The 20,819-nt window shown below is 36.1% G+C and overlaps 3 protein-coding genes across 20 annotated transcripts; 1 reads left to right on the top strand and 2 right to left on the bottom strand.

Annotated features, from left to right (window-relative positions):
- The first annotated feature begins 1,410 nt into the window (after positions 1 to 1,410).
- LOC142556083 (topless-related protein 1-like) lies at positions 1,411 to 8,953 on the top strand. Of its 5 annotated transcripts, none has more exons than XM_075667324.1 (26): positions 1,411 to 1,583; positions 2,254 to 2,391; positions 2,497 to 2,676; positions 2,752 to 2,865; positions 2,946 to 3,104; positions 3,407 to 3,584; positions 3,661 to 3,784; positions 4,045 to 4,154; positions 4,242 to 4,410; positions 4,522 to 4,631; positions 4,743 to 4,812; positions 4,904 to 4,977; positions 5,055 to 5,150; positions 5,228 to 5,323; positions 5,424 to 5,551; positions 5,635 to 5,869; positions 5,952 to 6,110; positions 6,202 to 6,288; positions 6,391 to 6,537; positions 6,767 to 6,877; positions 6,977 to 7,156; positions 7,334 to 7,462; positions 7,566 to 7,661; positions 7,784 to 7,975; positions 8,057 to 8,223; positions 8,403 to 8,953. In XM_075667324.1, the coding sequence occupies exons 2-26, from the start codon at positions 2,312 to 2,314 to the stop codon at positions 8,623 to 8,625; spliced, it is 3,414 nt and encodes a 1,137-aa protein (XP_075523439.1). In that variant the 5' UTR covers positions 1,411 to 1,583; positions 2,254 to 2,311; the 3' UTR covers positions 8,626 to 8,953. The 5 variants fall into 5 exon arrangements, with proteins under 5 accessions (XP_075523439.1, XP_075523442.1, XP_075523440.1 ...); XM_075667327.1 differs by having other exon boundaries at positions 1,412 to 1,583; positions 4,245 to 4,410; XM_075667325.1 differs by lacking the exon at positions 1,411 to 1,583 and adding an exon at positions 1,842 to 1,860.
- A 1,300-nt stretch (positions 8,954 to 10,253) lies between these two features.
- LOC142556082 (triphosphate tunnel metalloenzyme 3-like) lies at positions 10,254 to 12,634 on the bottom strand. Of its 13 annotated transcripts, none has more exons than XR_012822520.1 (4): positions 11,953 to 12,633; positions 11,197 to 11,347; positions 10,594 to 10,669; positions 10,259 to 10,513 (listed from the first exon to the last, which is right to left on the bottom strand). XR_012822520.1 is itself a non-coding variant. In XM_075667322.1 (2 exons), exon 1 carries the CDS (start codon positions 12,567 to 12,569, stop codon positions 11,955 to 11,957), a length of 615 nt encoding a protein of 204 aa, XP_075523437.1. In that variant the 5' UTR covers positions 12,570 to 12,634; the 3' UTR covers positions 10,254 to 11,463; positions 11,953 to 11,954. The 13 variants fall into 13 exon arrangements, 3 of the variants coding, with proteins under 3 accessions (XP_075523437.1, XP_075523436.1, XP_075523438.1); XR_012822521.1 differs by having other exon boundaries at positions 11,201 to 11,347; XR_012822514.1 differs by having other exon boundaries at positions 10,256 to 10,513; positions 10,594 to 11,347.
- Positions 12,635 to 14,649: 2,015 nt separating this feature from the next.
- LOC142556081 (pyrophosphate-energized vacuolar membrane proton pump 1-like) lies at positions 14,650 to 20,238 on the bottom strand. 2 transcript variants are annotated; one of them, XM_075667318.1, is made up of 8 exons: positions 19,885 to 20,238; positions 17,362 to 17,936; positions 16,901 to 17,280; positions 16,390 to 16,476; positions 15,930 to 16,260; positions 15,421 to 15,831; positions 15,256 to 15,315; positions 14,650 to 14,858 (listed from the first exon to the last, which is right to left on the bottom strand). In XM_075667318.1, exons 1-8 carry the CDS (start codon positions 20,141 to 20,143, stop codon positions 14,655 to 14,657), a joined length of 2,307 nt encoding a protein of 768 aa, XP_075523433.1. In that variant the 5' UTR covers positions 20,144 to 20,238; the 3' UTR covers positions 14,650 to 14,654. The 2 variants fall into 2 exon arrangements, with proteins under 2 accessions (XP_075523433.1, XP_075523434.1); XM_075667319.1 differs by lacking the exon at positions 19,885 to 20,238 and adding an exon at positions 18,069 to 18,147.
- Between the last annotated feature and the right edge of the window lie 581 nt (positions 20,239 to 20,819).

The following is a 20,819-nucleotide window of genomic DNA, read 5'->3' as shown; positions in this document are numbered from 1 at the left end:
GTACTTTAATACTAATTTATGTATCATATTTTGATTTTACGGATGCCATCAACAAAGCCACTCAATATTAACTCCGTAATATATTTTTTACATATCCAAATAATGAAATAGGGTATTTGCGATGATAAATCAAGTATATATTGAAACGAATTAGGTACTTTTGAGGCCAAATTGAGTACCAGCTAACTCAATTTAGATATCTGTTTTTGATTTCACGGTATATTGTTGGACCGAGTGCTTACCGCTTTACCAAAAGTTATAGCTAGTGGTAATGGCGCAACTCAAATCTTTTAAACCGCACAGCAGCTCAAGCATCACGATTCGATCGCTCTACCAAGCAGGGACAATTATTGCACCCAACAATCTCTCTCCCAATAATTGCACTCCTTGCAATCATGGGAAAACAAACCATGGATAAATCCAAGCGACCCTTTCTTAAGTCCAAGCGATCTTTTCGTAGGCGTTTGCCCCCGATTGTCGAACCCATGACCTTGGCTCTGATACCAATTGTAGGACCGAGCGCTTGCCGCTTTACCAAAAGCTATAGTTAGTGGTAATGGTACAACTCAAATCTTTTAAACCGCACAGCAGCTCAAGCACCATGAAAAAATCATCCTAATATTTGTTTCATGAAAAGACCAACAATGATTGAATTTACGGTGATTGTTCGAAGATCGATTATTTTCTTAAATATTTAGATATTCAAATAGCCAAATCAAATATTGAAACCCCAAAATATGTAATTTTTTTAAGTCAAAATAGGTAATTTTTCTTATTCGATGATAAGAGATAACTATGTTTTTTAATAAATGATATGAATAATGCATCTTAATGTATTTTCAATGAAAAGACCAACAATGATATAATTTTTAATAATCCTCGAAGATCCGGTATTTTTTACTCAATTGTAGTATTCAAATATCCAAATCAAATATCTGAAACACCAAAATAAGTATTTTGTGAGTCAAAATAAGTACTTACTCTTATTCAATGGTAAATAAGAAAAAGAGCAAAAATGTAAAATTGAATTTGTGAGGAGTTAAAACTAAAATCATGGCATTGTCAGATACTTATTTATAAAAAAATATACATAAATACTGAATTTTAATTTAAAGATGAAAAAAAATATTTCACTCAAATTTACCTTTAATTTAATTATATTGATATTGAAGACAAATAAAAAAATAAAAACCTTACACTCAGCAAATCCCACGAAGCCCAGCTGAGAATCCCGAGCCGAAAACAATAATAAGGGGGCCGGCTTGATGGGCCACACCTTGATTGATATGTTCAATGAACCCCTTAAAAATAAGTACACGCACGTATTGTAGTCATCAGAATGATAAGTAGGACGGCTTATCATTTCCATTATTTCCTAACCTCTTAGTTTTTTTTCCCATCAACAACGATAGAATGGAGAGAGAAAGTAGAGAGAAACTGACAGACCGTGTAAGTAAATGTATGTACGTATAATACATACAATCAGTATATGTAGAGAGAGAAAGCAAGAGAGATCCCTCTCATCTTCACCCCGGGTTCGCCGTTTCTCTCCACAGATCGATCTATCACTTCCCTTTTGGAAAGTATACTCTCTTACCTTTGTTTCTCTCTCTGCATATTTATTTATATATATGCGTGTATCCGTGTGTTGGAGTGTGTGTGTGTGTTTTTCAAAGGGGGTTCTGGTGTTTTTTTCTTATCTTACTACTGAAAAGTGGAAAACTTTATTTCTTCTCCAAGTGTAGACGCATAATATTGATTCTTGAGTTCGCTTTTTAGGGGGCTTGTATCTTCTTTTCTCATTTTTCCATTTGCTTCCCTTTTTCTGTGCATCTCGGATTCCTCTTGTTGTTTTTTAAAGTAGCTTTCATTTCTCTGATCCATTCAATTAACCTCGGATTTTTTCTTTAAAAATTTTTTTATTCGTATTCTGTCGGTGCATGTTCCAACCATTGTGTTGATACCGAAGGAAAATAAGGATTTTTTTTTGTTTCTTGAGTTTTCCGATCGATGATGACATAAGATCTAGGTCTATGTTAAGTCTTGTTGATGATTTTTTTGCCTGGTTTGATTTTTGAGTACTTTTTCGTGGTAGTTTGATCTTTGCATATTTTCTTGATATTTTGATTCTCGTGTCAAGCAATTATTAAATAGATGCTCTGTTTGACAATTAAATAAGTCTAGTGGTAGGTTACATGACCCTCTTTTATATTTTATTTGATTTATATTTAGTATTTTTCGTGGGTTTTACAGATCTGCGACTAAATCAGCATTTGAAAATTTCCCCTGGCTTGAAGAAGTGTTTGGTATAATGTCTTCTCTCAGTAGAGAGCTTGTATTCCTGATCCTACAGTTTTTGGATGAAGAGAAATTTAAAGAGACTGTTCACAAGTAGGTTGATTTTTTATCATACATGTGCCCATGTGTGTATTTTGTCTTCTCTGGTTATTTGTGATGGATAAGCTTTTTATTAACTATAAGTGTTCCTAATTATAGGCTTGAGCAAGAATCTGGATTTTTCTTTAACATGAAGTATTTTGAGGATGAAGTGCACAATGGGAACTGGGATGAGGTTGAAAGATACCTTTCGGGTTTCACCAAAGTGGATGACAATAGATATTCAATGAAGATATTTTTCGAAATTAGGAAACAGAAGTATCTTGAAGCTTTGGATAAGTGAGATTTTACTTTAATTTTGATGAATTTAAATGGACTGCAACATAGAAACTTACATGAGTTTGTCATAATCAGGCAGGATCGGTCCAAAGCTGTTGAAATCCTTGTTAAGGATCTTAAAGTTTTTGCGTCTTTCAATGAAGACCTTTTCAAGGAGATTACGCAGCTGTTGACATTAGAGAATTTCAGGTATTGATGAAGTTGTTATTTGTTGATGTTTGCCATTACATTTATTGGAATGCCTTTTATGCAAGTTCATTGTTGCTTAGGGAAAATGAACAACTATCAAAATATGGAGATACAAAATCAGCCCGTGCCATTATGCTGGTTGAACTGAAGAAGCTTATTGAAGCGAATCCCTTGTTTCGGGACAAGTTACAATTCCCAAACCTCAAGAATTCAAGGCTCCGTACTCTCATCAACCAAAGGTAGACTTCTATGTGTGACAAATAATTAGTCATAAATTGGTTTTTCTTTGTTGCGCAACATTTTTAGTTGCTGATTATGTCCCATTTTCTTGATATGGTGAGGAAATATATTTCATATGCGTGACTTGGAGTAAAGTCTGTCTCAACAGTTACACGGTGATTTGAAATGCTCCCCGAGTTTAGTTTCTTGTCACATCAATTGTTGATATTATATTATACCAGATAAATTCCCATTGTAGGACTCATATTTTCTAGTTATCACTACTATGCAAAGAAGAAACTCACACCTGCTAATTCTGCAGCTTAAATTGGCAGCACCAACTTTGTAAGAATCCTCGGCCAAACCCGGATATCAAAACTTTATTTGTGGATCACTCATGTGGACAGTCAAATGGCGTTCATGCGCCTTCTCCAGCTAACAATCCTCTACTTGGAGCAGTACCAAAGCCCGGAGGCTTTTCTCCTCTGGGTGCACACGTGGTTGGGATTATTTTCTGCAGTTGTTATCTTGTCTTATAGTTACTTCTTGCTTACCGACCTGTGATTGATATGGCAGCCATTTCAAACAACTCCAGCCTCAGTTCAGACCCCTCTTGCTGGTTGGATGTCGAATCCCCCCACTGGATCTCATCCGTCTGTTTCTGGAGGACCTTTAGGTCTTGGTGGTCCATCAATTGCTGGTAGCTCTCCATTTGAAGAGATCTAAATCTTGTCATGGAGTTTCACATGTTGAAGATCACATTTAAACTGCAGTACTGTTGAAAAATCGTATTGGAAGTAGAGTAATTTTCCTCTAGAACTGTGGAAACAAGTTGAAATTTTGTTATGCGGACTTTTGACATTTTTTTCTATGCTCTGATATCAAGCAATAATGTGAAATGAAGTATTTTCCTGCTATAGGTCCCTGCTGTTCTATTAAATAGTTATGTTCTTGTTGCAGCTGGCATGAAGAATCCAAGAACTCCATCTGCAAATCCTTCTGTTGATTTTCCATTGGGTGATTCTGATCATATAAGTAAAAGAATCAGGCCTATGGGAATTTCTGACGAGGTATTTGGATAAGTGGTAGATACAATCTTGTGCCCTGAATTTTTTTCCCGATAATGCTTTCATATTGTAATCTTTATTTTTGATTAGCAGGTAAGTCTACCGGTAAATGTTCTTCCTGTATCATTTCCCGGGCATGCACATAGCCAGTCTTTCAATGTGCCAGATGACCTTCCCAAGACCGTGGCACGGAATTTGATCCAAGGATCATCTCCCACAAGCATGGATTTCCATCCTATCCAGCAGAGTCTACTTCTAGGTTTGGTCTCCGAGAACACGACATCCTTGGACTTTTTTTTTCACAAAAATTTGACGTGAAAAGTTTAAAGATTTTTATTCTCTTTACGGTGTTTGCTTTGCTATAATCCAGTTGGTACTAATATGGGAGATATTGGATTGTGGGAAGTTGGTTCAAGAGAGAGGCTGGTTCAGAAAAACTTCAAAGTTTGGGATTTGAGTGCATGTACAATGCCTTTACAGGTGCCCACCTATTCTCATTATTAAATTGATTTCCGATATCCTAAAATTTCATCCTGACTAAATCTTTAAGGCACTTGTTTTTGAAACACAAAGTTTTGTTGTTTATCTTAGGCTGCTCTCGTGAAAGATCCAGGGGTCTTGGTGAATCGTGTGATTTGGAGCCCTGATGGTTCTTTGTTTGGTATTTGCGATTAAAATAAAAGAATGCGTATACTTAGAAAATTAATGGCTTAATATGACGTAAATCGTTGTTTATCTGTCCTTCCATATAGGAGTTGCATACTCCAGACACCTTGTACATATTTATTCATATAATGGAAACGATGATGTTCGTCAGCATTTGGAGGTATAGTCCAGTGTTCATTTTTATTAACTTGAAGTTTCACTTTTATAATTTTTTGGCACCAACTGCTGCTATTGTAGATTGATGCTCATGTTGGTGGAGTTAATGATCTTGCATTCTCACACCCCAATAAGCAGCTTTCTGTGGTGACATGTGGGGATGATAAGCTCATCAAGGTTGGTTAAAGATAAATTTCTATACTTTTTTTAAAAAATACACTGATATTAGGGAACAATGTATTGGTTTGTTCTAGGTTTGGGATGCCACAAATGGTGCAAAACAATTTACTTTTGAAGGTCATGAAGCTCCTGTATATTCTGTTTGCCCTCACCATAAAGAGAGCATTCAGGTAATGGATCCATCATATTACATTTATTAAAAAGACGAGGCATAATCATCTTGTTTTTTTGAATTTCCTATTGATTATGAAGTCTTTCCATGATCTTCAGTTTATCTTTTCCACGGCTTCTGATGGAAAGATTAAAGCATGGTTGTATGACAATTTGGGATCTCGAGTTGATTATGATGCTCCTGGTCGTTTTTGCACCACCATGGCCTATAGTGCTGATGGAACAAGGTCGATGACCTGCTACAAGGATGATATCATGTTCAATTGTTTCTCTTACGACCAGATTTTAAGTTGGCAACTTTATTGTCCAGGTTGTTCTCTTGTGGGACCAGTAAAGAAGGTGAATCGCACATTGTTGAATGGAATGAAAGTGAAGGAGCCGTCAAAAGAACATATCAAGGTTTCAGAAAACGATCTATGGGGGTTGTGCAGTTTGACACGACTAAAAATAGGTTCTTGGCTGCTGGTGATGATTTTTCCATCAAAATTTGGGATATGGACAATACTCAGTTGTTGACCAGTATTGATGCCGATGGAGGTCTTCCTGTGAGATTTCTTTGATTATGTGATTTTATATGCTTGTGTGTAAGTGTGCGTGAAATCTTGATTTTACTTGTACACATTCAAGGCAAGTCCTCGGATACGCTTCAACAAAGATGGGAGCCTGTTGGCTGTTTCTGCAAATGAAAATGGAATAAAAGTTTTGGCAAATGCTGATGGTCTTCGATTACTACGCCAGTTTGAAAATCTTGCTTTCGATGCTTCCAGATCATCTGAAGCTTCAAGGGTATTTGCTTCTATTGTTTAAATATCTTCAGAGCCACCTCACTGAGTTGATAATAATCAAAAGCTTTTCGTACTTGTTTATCGTGTGGCAGCCTACGCTAATCCCAATTCTAACATCTCCCAGTAGTGGCGCTGCTAGCCTTGTCGACAGGGTTGCCTCTGCTGGTATCCCTGCAATGGTATCTCTTGTTTTCTGCGGGCATATTTTTGTCAGTTTTAGCTGTATTGAAGAATTTTGTTTATCGTCTTTCATTTATAAAATATTTCTGGGTTAATGTTAGAATGGGGATGCAAAAATTCTTGGAGACGTGAAACCTAGAATAGCTGAAGAAACTAATGACAAATCAAAGATTTGGAAGCTCACTGAAATTAGTGAACCCTCACAATGTCGGTCGTTGAGACTCCCTGAGAATTTAAGAGTAACAAAGGTGAATCCTTTTTCAAATGCATTTCTTCATCTGATATATTTATGTATTTATTATTATTATTATTATTATTATTATTATTATTATTCGATAAGATAAATATTCATTAAGCACTTCCATTAACGACTGTATGTATTTACCAATTCCACCTTTATTGTTTTCACCCATATTAATGTACCTCGTTAGCTTATATGTGTTTGGTATAACAAGTTTTTTCTTGTGTTGATCTCAGATATCGAGGTTAATATATACTAATTCAGGTAATGCTATACTAGCCTTAGCTTCAAATGCGATCCATTTACTTTGGAAATGGCAACGAAATGATCGTAATTCAAGTGGAAAGGTAGGAGTTGGGTCAAATTTACTTCACAGCATTTCACAAAGTTGATTCAGCCACATTTGGAATATAAAATCATCTTGATATCGGGCATTTCATCTGTAGGCAACAGCTAGTGTTTCACCTCAATTATGGCAACCGTCAAGTGGCATTTTGATGACAAATGATATCACTGACACGAACCCCGAGGATGCTGTTTCTTGTTTTGCTTTGTCCAAAAATGATTCTTATGTAATGTCAGCATCTGGAGGAAAGATCTCTTTGTTCAATATGATGACTTTCAAGGTAACGTTTTATCGATTATTTCTTTGCTGTATTTGGTTATTGCACTGGATGTAGCCATCCGTCACTTGGTGTATATCACCAATTGTAGCAAACAAAGAGCCTGTATATATAAATACACACATTGTTTTTACATTGCGCACATACTCATTTCTCTCTATTTCTTATGGACGAGGTCAGACCATGACAACTTTTATGCCTCCACCACCGGCAGCAACATTTTTGGCATTTCATCCCCAAGATAATAATATAATTGCTATTGGCATGGATGATTCTACTATACAGATATATAATGTTCGTGTAGATGAGGTATATGACATAAGAGCACTTAATAGTTTGTTTTCTGGTGAACGGTATTCTTATGTCTAAACGTTGTGAGTCAAAGTGGCCTTATTAATCTCAAATTTTACAGGTCAAAAGCAAGCTTAAAGGCCATTCTAAAAGAATTACGGGTCTGGCTTTCTCACATGCATTGAATGTTCTAGTTTCGTCAGGAGCAGATTCGCAGGTGGACGACTTTTATTATTTGGCCTTTATTGATTTTTTTCTGAAGCTCAATGGTGTTGAAGATTTTTGCAAGTCAATCGTCCATCTTTATTGAATTATTCTTCTAACATCGTTCCTCTCCAGCTTATTGTATGGAACTCCGATGGATGGGAAAAGCAGAAATCAAAATATTTGCAACTTCCTTCTGGAAGATCACCACCAATGTCACAATCTGAAACACGCGTCCAGTTTCATCAGGACCAGATGCACTTTCTGGTTATACATGAGACTCAGCTTGCTATATACGAGACAACTAAATTAGAATGCATAAAGCAGGTATATTTTACCCCATGAAAACTTGATCAATGAAAACACATTTACTTGCGAATATTTGATTTGTAATTTGTTTCATTTCAGTGGATCCCACGTGAATCAGCAGCCCTTATATCTCATGCTACCTTTTCATGTGATAGCCAACTGATATATGCCAGTTTCCTAGATTCTACTGTCTGCATTTTCACCGCTGCACACCTCCGCTTAAGATGTCGAATAAATCCCACTGCTTATCTCACTTCAAGTGTCAGGCAAGTCTGTCAAGCTAACGAATTTCAAAATATTTACATTCTAGTCTCGACTGAATGATCTTCAGAATAAAATAACAAATTAATTTATTTTTTCAACTACATATTTCACCTGGATTTTGAATTTTGTTAATTTATTTATCTTTTATGCCTCACCCAAAGCATTCTTTTCTTTCATCTAGCAATTCAAATGTGCACCCCCAGCACCCACTTGTGGTCGCGGCCCATCCACAAGAACCGAACCAATTTGCATTAGGTTTGTCGGATGGTTCAGTTCACGTTATTGAACCCCTTGAATCTGAAGGCAAATGGGGTGTGCCACCACCCAATGAAAACGGGTCCTCGAGTAGTGTACCAAATACGCCTTTAGTTGGAGTCTCTGCTTCAGATCAGGCACAAAGATAATCTATTGGCTGTCAATGCACAAGCTTTACACCACCTACCTCCCTTCCTACAGTGTGTTTCTTTATCTATTGCATTGTCTATATCTGGTAGTAAACAGCTTCCTTTTTGCAAATTAAACTGATAAATAAACATGCATCCGACTGTTAGTCGGACTGTTTTTTTGGCATTCTGTTGTACTTCTCTTTGAAGACATGCAGTTTAGGGAGCTGGACTTGTAATTAAATTCGGTCTGTGACTCGAAACACTTTGATTACTAACAGTTTGACTGAATAGATATTATGTAAGATGAACAGTTCAGGTAGCTTCAATGATCGATTTTTTATTTTTACATCAATGATGAGTATTTGTGTTTCATGTTTATCGAACCCACTGCTTTTTATTTGGCATCAAATTCCCGTCTTAGAATTTGTTTCTGGAGAACTGATTTTTTAGTATTTCGATAGATTTTATGCCTTGTCGAGATATTCCACACAATTTGTTCCATCCCACATTTCGTGTCGAAGCTGAATGTTTAGTCTTTTACGAATCATGCATTGTAAAAGAAGACTTATCAGCATGAACATTAAGAGAAATGAAACATGTATATATTCCATGGCACAAGAGAAATGAAGTTAGAGTTCGCAACTAAGTTTATTTTTTTTTTCGTTGGTTATGTACTTATGTTTAATACATGAAGTTTTGAGGAAGAGAGAAAAAGAGATGCTTTGCTGGAATCATTAGGAGAGAATATTTGCCAATATCGGAGAAGTTCGAAGGTCTAAGTAGTGAAATTATTACAATAATGGAATCGGAATGTAAGCAAGTTTGATGTAAGAATTTTTTTTAACTTTTGTCCAAACAATTTGCTCAAAGCTACATACGTTCTGCGACAAGGGGTATGCCAAACGTCCTTTGTTGTTTACAAACGACACAATTTCCCTAGGTAAGTTTTAACAAATTACATAAGCATAATGCTTCAATTTTTTCATCTACTTTCTTTCAGTATTTTTTTGACTCGCAGAATAATTTAGATTATCCATAAAATAATGTTAGTTAAATTTACCAAAATATCATATGAAATAGAACTTTAAAGTTTTATTACAAAACGGGGTTGTGTTCATTGGAAAGAATCTGTATGCAAAAGGGATATAGAGAGGATTTAAAGCCTGTCTATTATGATGCAACCTCTGTGACTGTTGTTGATGCTATGTTTCTTGCCATTAGCTTCGGTGGACCAAGAACTTGACTGATGTTCTCGATGAGACGAAGAAGATGCAGTTCTTGAAGAAAGTGGCTTTCATTTTTTCAATAAAACGTGTCTAAATAATTAGTTTTTTCGTTAAATTGTGGTTAGAAAAATAGAAGGATTTTATCTTAGCTTTGGTGTTTGAAAGCATGTGGTGATGGACGAATTCGTTGGGCTGCCAAGTAACAAGGAGAAAATAACTTTTCCACATAGATTTTTTAAGCAAATTATTTGAAACAAATAAAACTTATTTCATGGGTTTTGAGTGTGCATCAGAAAATTATACTGTAATGCAATTCCACATAGATTTTTTAAGCAAATTATTTGAAACAAATAAAACTTATTTCATGGGTTTTAAGTGTGCATCAGAAAATTATACTGTAATGCAATCAAGTTTTTGTAATACATATATCTAATTTCACTTTATTTAAAAGCTCCAATCTCAGTCTTCACCACATTAACAAATAACTCGTTTAACTTTTACAAGACACCAGCATTAACATATTCAACATCGATACCTACATAACATGTATCTATTTAGTACACGCAGATGCAGCACTTCCTTTCATCTGTTTGCACCTCGTATCACATTCTCCTTCGTCACAGAATCGGCTCGTGTCCGAAAATTGAATGGTGTACTGACCTGGCAAAGCATCCCCCAACCTGCAAGTTTATGAAAACAACATTTTATTTGGACTTTCGACATTAGCAATTCAGAAACTGAACAAATGGAATGGTTTAACCTGGAAGAACTAAGAGGACAAGAAGGAGATTCACGGAAGCAGCGTTGACCAGCTTCACACAAACGATCAGCTTCTTCTGTTTTTGTATTCAAAGTTGAAATACGACACCCCTTATAGCAAGTAGATTCATCTAACTTTGAGAACATGCAAGATATATAATCCCATTCAAAGATTACAAAAATTGGGAGGATTACAGCAAAAATGTGCAGAAAGTTCTGAGTTTTTGTAAATGTCAGCCAAACCACTTTATGCAAGTCAGATACAGAGTACAGATCAATTTGAACGCATATGATTACATATCATAGAAAATTTGTTGCAAAGATCACAACAAGCTATTGGAAGACTAAGATTAATTTAGATATAAATAAGTAAACTTGAGACTTAGAAGAGCAAATTCTGGCCGCTACGAATTAATCTCAAGATTCAGATTCCATATTACGAAAAGTAGACAACTGGGAAGATCGGAAGAATACAGGATAGGAATAAGAAACAATATTTCTATTGAAAAAATTAACCATGTACAGTATAGTACATGTCTACATTCACACTTTATTTCAAAGGTCTAATCTCAACATTTACTTTTACAACAGCAAACTTGGATACCTACAAAAACATGTATCTATTGATTCACACTTCCCAACCATTTCAAATCCCTTGGGCTGCTTGCAGGTCAAAATACATTCTTGGATGTTACAGAAGCCATTTCCAACGTGAAACAGAACAGTGCACTGATTCCTCAAAGTATATCGGCCTCCTGCAATAGCATGGACACACAAATTTCATATGATGCAATGGACAGATACTGACCGACAATATTTACAGCAACAATCTCAATTACGTCCAATCCTTGCATGCAAAATCTTCGAATCTCTAGATAAGAGGGAAAGTTAGAGATACAATATCGTTAGATAGCAACAATTGTGTCCTCTGTTTTATATGATGGTCCATGTGGTGTTGAGATTGAACTCAATTAAAGGTGCCGCTTTAATTGCTTTCGATTTACAGGTTTTGAAAGGTACTATCTCGATTCTACAATTGCCATCATAATCAAAGTTATGTGTTGGGGTTTCATGAGTTGGAACAATTATCAAAGATAGCATCGATCATTCTCTGCGTTTGTCTATATAATAGCAACGATCATTCTCTGTGTTTGTCTATATACCAGAAGATGTGAGTGTACACTGTTACCATCACAACGACATATATTCAGAGTCTTTTACTTAATTGTTTAAAGTTGGCAATTCAGAAATAACTCCCAAGCTAATGCATCGAAAGAATCAATGACTTACTTTCAAAGCTGAAGGTCAGGAAACAGCTAAATTTCCAAAGCTGAAGGTCAGGAAAAATAACAGAGTTTACCCTCACAGAGGCAGTTTCCGAGCTCGGAATGTGGCAAACTTCGAGACCTCCGAGTACTTATACTCAATCCCATTACTCTTCAACAACCCTTCAAGCAAATTCTTAGCAATCTCCGGCTCCGGCGTCTCACATTCAATTTCATAACAAGTCCCGAAATCATACTGCGTTTCATCCAGCTCCAATTTCAACCCGTTCCACTCATAAACAGCTCTCACATTCCTGAAACCCCCCAAACACACCAGACCCTGGTCTTCCGTGACTTCAAACTCCTCCTTCACCCGTCGAATAATGTCGGAGGATGAGTCGAAGCGGAGGAGACGCCAGGGCTCCGCAGCGCATTGCCGGGCGATGATGGGATCAAAGGGCTCCTCTTGTTCTTCTATACGGCTGATTCCGGCAGATATCTTGGGTTTGGATTTGAGAGAGAGGATGCAGCGGCAGTCGAGGTCGTAGAAGCGGAGGCGGAGGGCGGCGAGGTTGGAGGAGAGCTCGGAGTTGGGACCGTCGAAGAAGATGTTTTCTTGGAGGTGGGTTTGGCGGTGGTGAGGGGAGAGTACGGTGGAGAGGTGCTCGTGGGCGGCTGAGGAGAGGAGGCGGAGCTTCACTTCAACTTCCATTGTGAGCGGCGACTGATTTTCAGCTCATAGATAATATGATAAATTTTACGCCAAAAAACGAAATATTGTTTCAGTTTTTAGATAAACCTCTATATATCATTCCAATATAATACACAAACTTTTGGGCATGAACAATCATTGTTGTTAAATTAAAATATATAAAAAATAAAAAGACGTTCTGTAAATCTTTCTAAAAAAATGTTTTTTTATATTATCTTATTATTATTTAATTAAAGTCGAGATTTCTATAAGAAAAACAGAAATTCTAAGGACACCCACATTGGTGCATTAATGAGTGTTAATAACGCTCATTAATGTTCATGCACCAATGTGGGCAAGAAAATTATTAATCTTCGCTGACATGGCAGCCAATAAATTAATGTTATTCCGGAATTTGCGACGGTTTTTAAAAAACCGTCGCCAATTCAAAAGCGTCGCTACTTTCGAAAGTTTTTTAAAAAAAGTCACTACTAGCGATGGTTTTTGAAAAAAACCGTCGCCAATTCAAAAACCGTCGCTAACATTATTCGCCAACGACTCTTTTGAAAAATAAATACTACGTATCATATTTAACAAAGTATAACGGCTAGTTTTTATATAATATTGTAAAATACAAACTATAACGGCTAGTTAAATAAAATAATAATAAAAAATCACTATAAATACAAATCAATTTCTACAAATTTATTCATTCATCCAACACATTTCTACTCATCAACCACACTCAATATATATTCTCTACCATTCTCAAACTTCTATTTGTAGGTTCAATATTTATTTCTTTAATCCTTATTTGTATCCTTATTTACTTCTATAATGACACTCATTATACGAAGGGTTACTATCTAACGGATGGAATATATCCGGAATGGGCTACTTTCGTTAAGGCTTTTCCTTGTCCGGAGGATCCTAAAAGGCGATTGTTTAAGGAAAGACAAGAGTCTGCAAGAAAAGATGTTGAACGGGCATTTGGAGTGCTCCAATCTAGATGAGCGATTGTTAGAGGTCCAGCTCGTTATTGGTACAGAAAAAATTAAAATATATTATGTTAACATGCATTATTTTGCACAACATGATTGTTGAGGATGAGGGGTGTAACGTGACAAATTGGTCTAACGACGAAGGTGACGAACCCGCACAACCTGTCCAAGGCTCAAACCGAGGATTTCATGATTATCTCCGTAGAAATTCCGAACTACGTGACTCTCAATTACATCACCAACTTCGTGCCGACTTAGTTGAGCATATTTGGACAGAGTACAACAACAATTAGTGAAGTCAGTTTATTACAAATTTCAAAATGTTTGATTTATATGTTGTTTTTCATTATGTTCAACTGTTGTTTCCTATGTGTACGCTTTCAGTCAAATTTGTAATAAATTTTTAAATTTACATAAATGAAACTCGTAAAATAATAAATAAAACTATTAAACAGTTGTTTTTTCATTTTTTAAATAATATTTTAAATAAAAAAGTCCAACTTTTTTTTTGATTTCTTAATAATATTTTAATGAATATTGGAATTAAGTTATTTTTAAAACTAATAATACTAATTATTTTTAGTAATATTTGTTGTAAAATTTTAGAAATATTAGAAAGAAACTGAAATAATTAAAAATAAAAAAAATGAGTAAGTGGACAGTGGGACCCATAAATAATGAAAGTTGAAATTAAATGAATGTGGGTGTATGTTAATAATAGGGAAGTGTTAATGTAATGAATATGTGGCTCGTGGACCCCATCATTTTTGATGAGATGAAGAGTTATTAACATGGATTAATTTCGATGGATGCGGATGCCCTAAGGGGTAACAAAAAAGTAAAAAAAATATGCATTTGATCTCTCACTCTTGTCCTGTGAAGGATGCTGATTTCCACTAACATCCTCATCACAACAATTATCATAGTCAACTCAACAAAGAGTAAAATCACATCAGCTACAATCTGACAAAGAAAATTTTCATTCTCGTGAGAATGGCTCGAAATATCAAGAAGAAAAAAACTCCAGTGAAAAATAATTCGAAATTAGACCGAGGATTGAAAAAAAATTAAGAGATTTTTATAGTCGATTGGTGTGTCTCTTTTCTCAGATCTTAAACAGCAACCCGCCATGAGCGGCGAAAAAAGGAGCAAACACAAGCGATTCTACTGCCATAAGTTTGATGAGGATGTTGAGCGATGGACCTAAAGTGTCCTTCAGAGGGTCTCCAATCGTATCTCCTATAACGGCAGCCTTGTGCGGTTCTGATCCTTTTGGTCCAAGGTTTCTCGCATGCGCAGATGCACCAGCCTGAGAGGGGACAAAATTGGAGTTGAAGCTGAAAAGGTGCTCTATTATCAAACTTTAGGATAATGAAATAAGCGAGTGGCGCAGTTCAATCAAAGTTAAAAAAATGCAATTCAATCAACTCAAGGCTCAAGCTCAAGTCATGTTTACATGATTTTTCATGTTACTTAAACATAATACTTTTTCCAATGATCATATTTGAAATTCAAACATTTCAAATTCTCTCATATAAGTAAATACACACCATACATGCTAGTCTGACTTTGAATATAAACAGACTATTATTTCAAGTTCAATTGTATAGCAAGTCGAGTCAAGCATTATTAAATCACATGTTTAAGCTCCAACTGACTTGTGCGCAACTTCTAATTTGAAATTCAGATTAAAACAAAGCGCTTACCTCAATGTATTTATTGGCATTGTCCCATGCTCCACCAGTGTTGGAGGCAGATATTGCAATCTTAGAAAGTTACAAGGGAATAAGAGTTCAGTGTTGTAGTCAACGTAACGATTAAATCATTAAGCCTTAAAAAGTTCACTTCTAGCACAGATCCGAGTCATGTACCTGGAGACCAGAGACAAGGGAACCGGCAAGAACACCAGAAAGCGTCTCAAAGCCGAAAAATACTCCAACAATGAGAGGAGTTAGCATGACAAGGGCACCAGGGGGAATCATCTCCTTAAAAGATGCATCTGTTGAAATTTTGACACAAGTGGCATAATCTGGCTTCATGTGGCCATCCATAATGCCTGGAATAGTGTTAAATTGCCAACGAACTTCCTCCACCATTTTCAAAGCAGCTATACCAACACTCTTCATGGTCATGGCAGAAAACCAGTATGGAAGCATTGCACCGACGATTAAACCAATGAAGACTTTGGGTGTTAGAAGATCAACAATTGTAATGCCTGCACGGCTCACAAAAGCACCAAAAAGTGCAAATGAAACAAGTGCAGCAGATCCAATGGCAAATCCCTGAAAGAAAATGCAAAAGAATAAAATAAGATTAGAGCGCAAAACAGAGATCTTCATGTTTAAAGTCTTAAGACGGTGAACAAAACAGAATATGCTACCTTCCCAATAGCAGCGGTGGTGTTCCCAGCAGCATCAAGGGCATCTGTTCTGTCCCGAATCCTGTGGCTCATTGCAGCCATCTCAGCTATACCTCCAGCATTATCACTTATAGGACCATAAGCATCAATGGCCAAACCAGTGGCAATTGTGCTCAGCATGCCCAGAGCGGCCACTGCAACACCATACATGGCAGCGAAGGTAAAACTAACAAAAATGCTAATTGCGATAGCAAAAATGGGGATTACAACGGATTTATATCCCAAGGCAAGGCCAAATATGACATTGGTCGCAGCACCAGTCCTGCATGAATCAGCAACTTCTTGCACGGGGCTGCTTACAAAAGTTCAGAAAATGGAGTTGGAAGATAATTGAAAGATAAAAAAACCCATGCAACAGATGGAAAACTATGGAACAAAATGATATTTGTCGAAGGAAAGAACAAAAGAACCGCTATAGCACCTGTAAGAATTGCTGGTGTAATATTCTGTAACAATTCGAATGATGAGCCCAGCCCACAGCCCAACGGAAACACAAAGGAATAGTTGCCTGTCGTGTTAATGAGTTGTATAAGAAAAAATTTATAGTAGTTATGCCTTAAACACGGTAGTCGTGAAAGATATGAAGAGAAGCAAACATGAGAACTAATGGTGATGAGATTTGTACTTTGTGGTGGAAAACAACTTAGAATTAATGGAAACTAACTGGACACTAATTAAATGAAAAACATAAATTCTAGAATCTATATACATTGAAGACTTCATTTCATGTCAACCAAATCGACCCCCTTTTTTAGATTTGTGAGGGAAAAGCAACTACTCGGAAGCATAAATAAGGAAGTTGACCTCTTCAATATAAGATCGTCTAAGAATATCCCTATAGTTGCCAGATGTTAATAAAAGTCCAAACAGATGAACAAGAATTTCTTCGCAACCAGGGTCCATTTCAATTTTCAAAGTTAGTACGTGCTTACCAGTTCTTCACAACATTTTGGGTTCCAAAATTGAAGATTGTAAAGGTTGATGGCACACAAGTCCACGTAACAATTGCAATTCCCAGAGTCATGAGAATGGTGGAGATAACAAGTTGTTTCTTTAATGATGGTTCAATCTCCTTGGCAACCTTGATTTCAAAAAAGTCGGTGGCGAATAGGGTCGTTATCAAACAAACAAGAATTCCCATGGAACTAATGAGCAGAGGGTAGCACATTGCAGTGAAGTCGTGAGTTATTCCAAAAGAGGATATTGAAGCCACGACAAGTGCAGCGCATGAAGATTCGGCATATGAACCAAAGAGATCAGACCCCATTCCAGCAATATCTCCGACATTGTCACCAACATTGTCAGCAATCACCTGCAAAAAAAAAATGAATATTTTCGACCATTAAATCCTTGATAAATAGCACCGACTTTTCAAAGGTGTGCGGTATCTTACAGCAGGATTTCTGGGGTCATCTGCCGGTATGTTTCTATCAACTTTTCCGACAAGGTCGGCACCAACATCAGCAGCCTTAGTGTAAATACCGCCTCCAACTCGTCCAAACAAAGCCATCGACGATCCACCAAGACCATATCCAGTAATTGCCTCAAAAAGGCCCTCCCAGTCATCTCCGTAGTAGATCTTGAATAGATTGATAGTAATATACAGAACCAAGAGACCATTTGCGGCCAGGAAAAAACCCATAACTGCACCAGATCTAAATGCAACAATAAAAGCTCTTCCGACCCCTTTCCTAGCTTCCAATGTGGTCCTTGCGTTTGCATAAGTCGCAATTTTCATCCCAAGGAAACCAGAAACGACAGAGGTAACTGCACCAAGCAAGAAGGATAGAGTACTGAAGATTGCAGTTACGACAGCAGGCTTGCACAACTTCTCCTTGTCATAGGTGCAAGGCTGGTGCTTTGTGCTGAAACCCTCAACCGATCCAAGGAACAGGAAAATGAGAATTGCAAAAGCAACCATGAAGACACCGAGATACTGATACTCAGTAAATAGGAAAGATGTAATACCTGGTATGCAAAAAATATATTTTAATCTCAGGCAAATCAAAACCAATCATGCTCAACTCATTTGTGCCATGATTATACTACATTATATCAAAATAGAATGCGAACCCAAATCAATAAATTGCACATACGCACCTCTGCTCGACTGCACCTGCAAAAACCGTAAGCTGACGCAACCAAGTGCAGTCAAACAGATTTCAATACCGATCTTGTTCCAAATTGAATATTCCTTTTTATTCGATGACGCCAATATATATATAAATATATACTTTGGTGTCATCCCTTTCTCTAAAGTTACAAAATCTTTTATTTTTTATTTAATAAAAATGTCATCAAACCTAATTTTGGTAAAATTTTCATCTTTTTTTTAGTAAAATTTTCATCTTATCTATCATACCTACCACATCCTAATAAAATATTTCTTAAACTATATTTTGAACTTTTAAATTAAATAATCATATCATTCCTAGCACAAAAAATATTATAAAAAAATATTTTTATATTTTAATGTAATATCTCAAATTAACGAAAAATTATCCAATAATAATTTTTTTAACACATGCATACATCACTCACTAAATGACAACAGATAATTATTAATTTTAAAACCTCCATTCAATCCAAGGATCCAGGTAACTTTATAAAAAAGTTAAGTTTCCGTGCATGGGAGATGAAACGTAAAAAATCAGGTAAATAAAACACCCGCGTTCACACGGCATCATCTTCTCACGTGCTTCAACACGGCGTGAGTAGAAATATCCATAATTGTCTGATGAAAGCTAATTAGAATAAAATTTTGACTACGATACATAATCAATAAAGTAATAGGATAATCTTCCCTCGCTGCACGTAAATCGTACAGAAATTAATTAATGAAGGTACGTTCAACAACGTCCCCAAAAGAACGGGGCATTGAATAATTTCAATAACGGAGACAAGAACCTCTCCACCAACACATCAAACCAAACTCCACACCAATATTGACACTCGTAAAACCCTAATCCACCTCTCGCCGCGAGCCAAATACTCCAAAATAAGATTTACCATAGATATATAGTTTAACGTTTATAAAAAAATTTAAAAATCGATCCGAAATAAAATGAAAATTCATTCGACTGGTAGTTTTCAATATCTAATTATAGACTGGAAAAAAACCTTCGTCATGAGTAATTCGCAGAAAGTTATGGTACGAGATTCGGCATTATATTCACGTAAAAACAACATTGTAAACTCTAAACCGCTAGAACAGTGTGTTTCATTATTTGGATGTAGAAGTCTAAGAGGATGCACAGGTTTAAATGCAGAAGCACAGACTTGAAAGTGGTAAAAATTTTAAAATCTAAATTAAAGCAATTTATGTTTGTAAATTATTTTTTGTGGTTTATTTATTAAGATGGTTTAAGAGCTGTTGAGGAAGACACGTCACAGGGTTTTACATTAAAAAAAAAATCTTTTGAAAGGACATTAAAACATTTTCTGATGTAAAAGGGTGGGAATTTTATTTTATTTTTTAAATAAAAATATAGTATTCTTTTTTTTTAAACTAGAGGGAAAATCGACTTCAAAAACAATAAACAAGCATTACGTATACTTTCTAAAACGGTCTCCGCAGCAAAACAAATTCCAGGAGCAGGTTCAGAAAACCTGAAAAAGTCTCTCTTCGACTATTCATCTTATTCCAGCGGTTGATCCAAAAAATCATAGCTGAAATTCTAAAAACCTGATTTTCTTTGAAAAGAAGTAATGCAGCAACTTCCTACGACAACTTTATGGTTTTTTACTCTTTCAGTACCAAAACAGAGAAGCTCGCATAAAAGGTGAGGAAAATGAATGACGTCCAAAGCTCGCAACACATTCTACTAACGCATTTCAGGTAGACATAAAGTGAACTTGACAAACTTTAAAAAATCAGATCTAGCGATATAACATTGCGATCTAAAGCTACACTGACCCTCGGAGATAGCGTTCTGGATTTCGACGCACGTCTCGACAACGTTCTGGTCGTTGATCCCTTCCTCTTCCTCTATCAAGTAATCACCGTGTGCATCCTGAACGTTCTTCACAGAATCCGAGACATCGTTTTCCAACGAGAGTTTAACGCGCGAGACCAGTAACCATTGCACGAGCGAGAAAACGATGGCTATGACAGCGCACACCGGAATCACAATCTGTGTCCCCAAATCTGGAAGCAAAGCTGAAGACGACTCCATCCTCTCCGGAACCTTAACTGCTCTGGCCGTCGAAAATGAAGCGAATGAAGAGTGAATCGAGAGTACAAAAGAAGGAAACTACTGTAACGAATTTGGGGTGGTTGAGGAAGGGCGAGTCCCTGATATTTATAGCACGCATTCTGAGTAATATTCCAAGGATATATATATATATATATATATGTGGAGTGTTAGGGTGCGAGCAAGTCCACCACATCTGCATTGTGTATCCACTCCTCTAAGCTTGTCCGTTAGGATTTGGGAAGTTTTCTTTGTGCGTTATTATTTTTATTTATTGTTGTGAAATCAGATCAAAATCATGCCATTTTTTCTGTTGATGCATGCTGCTCATTAGATAATATTTTAATCATATATTAAAAGTTGACTTACTTGACTGATATAATTTGCAGTATATTCTGTTAGTTCAGAGATTTATATGATGCATATTGAAAAACAACACGAGCAGATTTCTACGTCATTTTTTTTTTTTTTTACCGTTGACAATAGTAAAATGGCAAAACATTGATAATGACATCAACTGATGAGATAATATCATTAAGATAATTATTTAAACTCAATCCAACATCTACATTATTAGATAAAAATAAATTTCGTTCGTATTAATTTAATTAGTTAATTGATAATTGTAAAAATCGAACCGACAAAAATTAATTTATTT

This window comes from Primulina tabacum, chromosome 9 (assembly GCF_025594145.1).
Source record: "Primulina tabacum isolate GXHZ01 chromosome 9, ASM2559414v2, whole genome shotgun sequence".
NCBI lineage: Eukaryota > Viridiplantae > Streptophyta > Magnoliopsida > Lamiales > Gesneriaceae > Primulina > Primulina tabacum.
The sequence above is the reverse complement of the archived record's forward strand: the minus strand, read 5'-3'. Positions and strand labels throughout refer to the sequence as shown.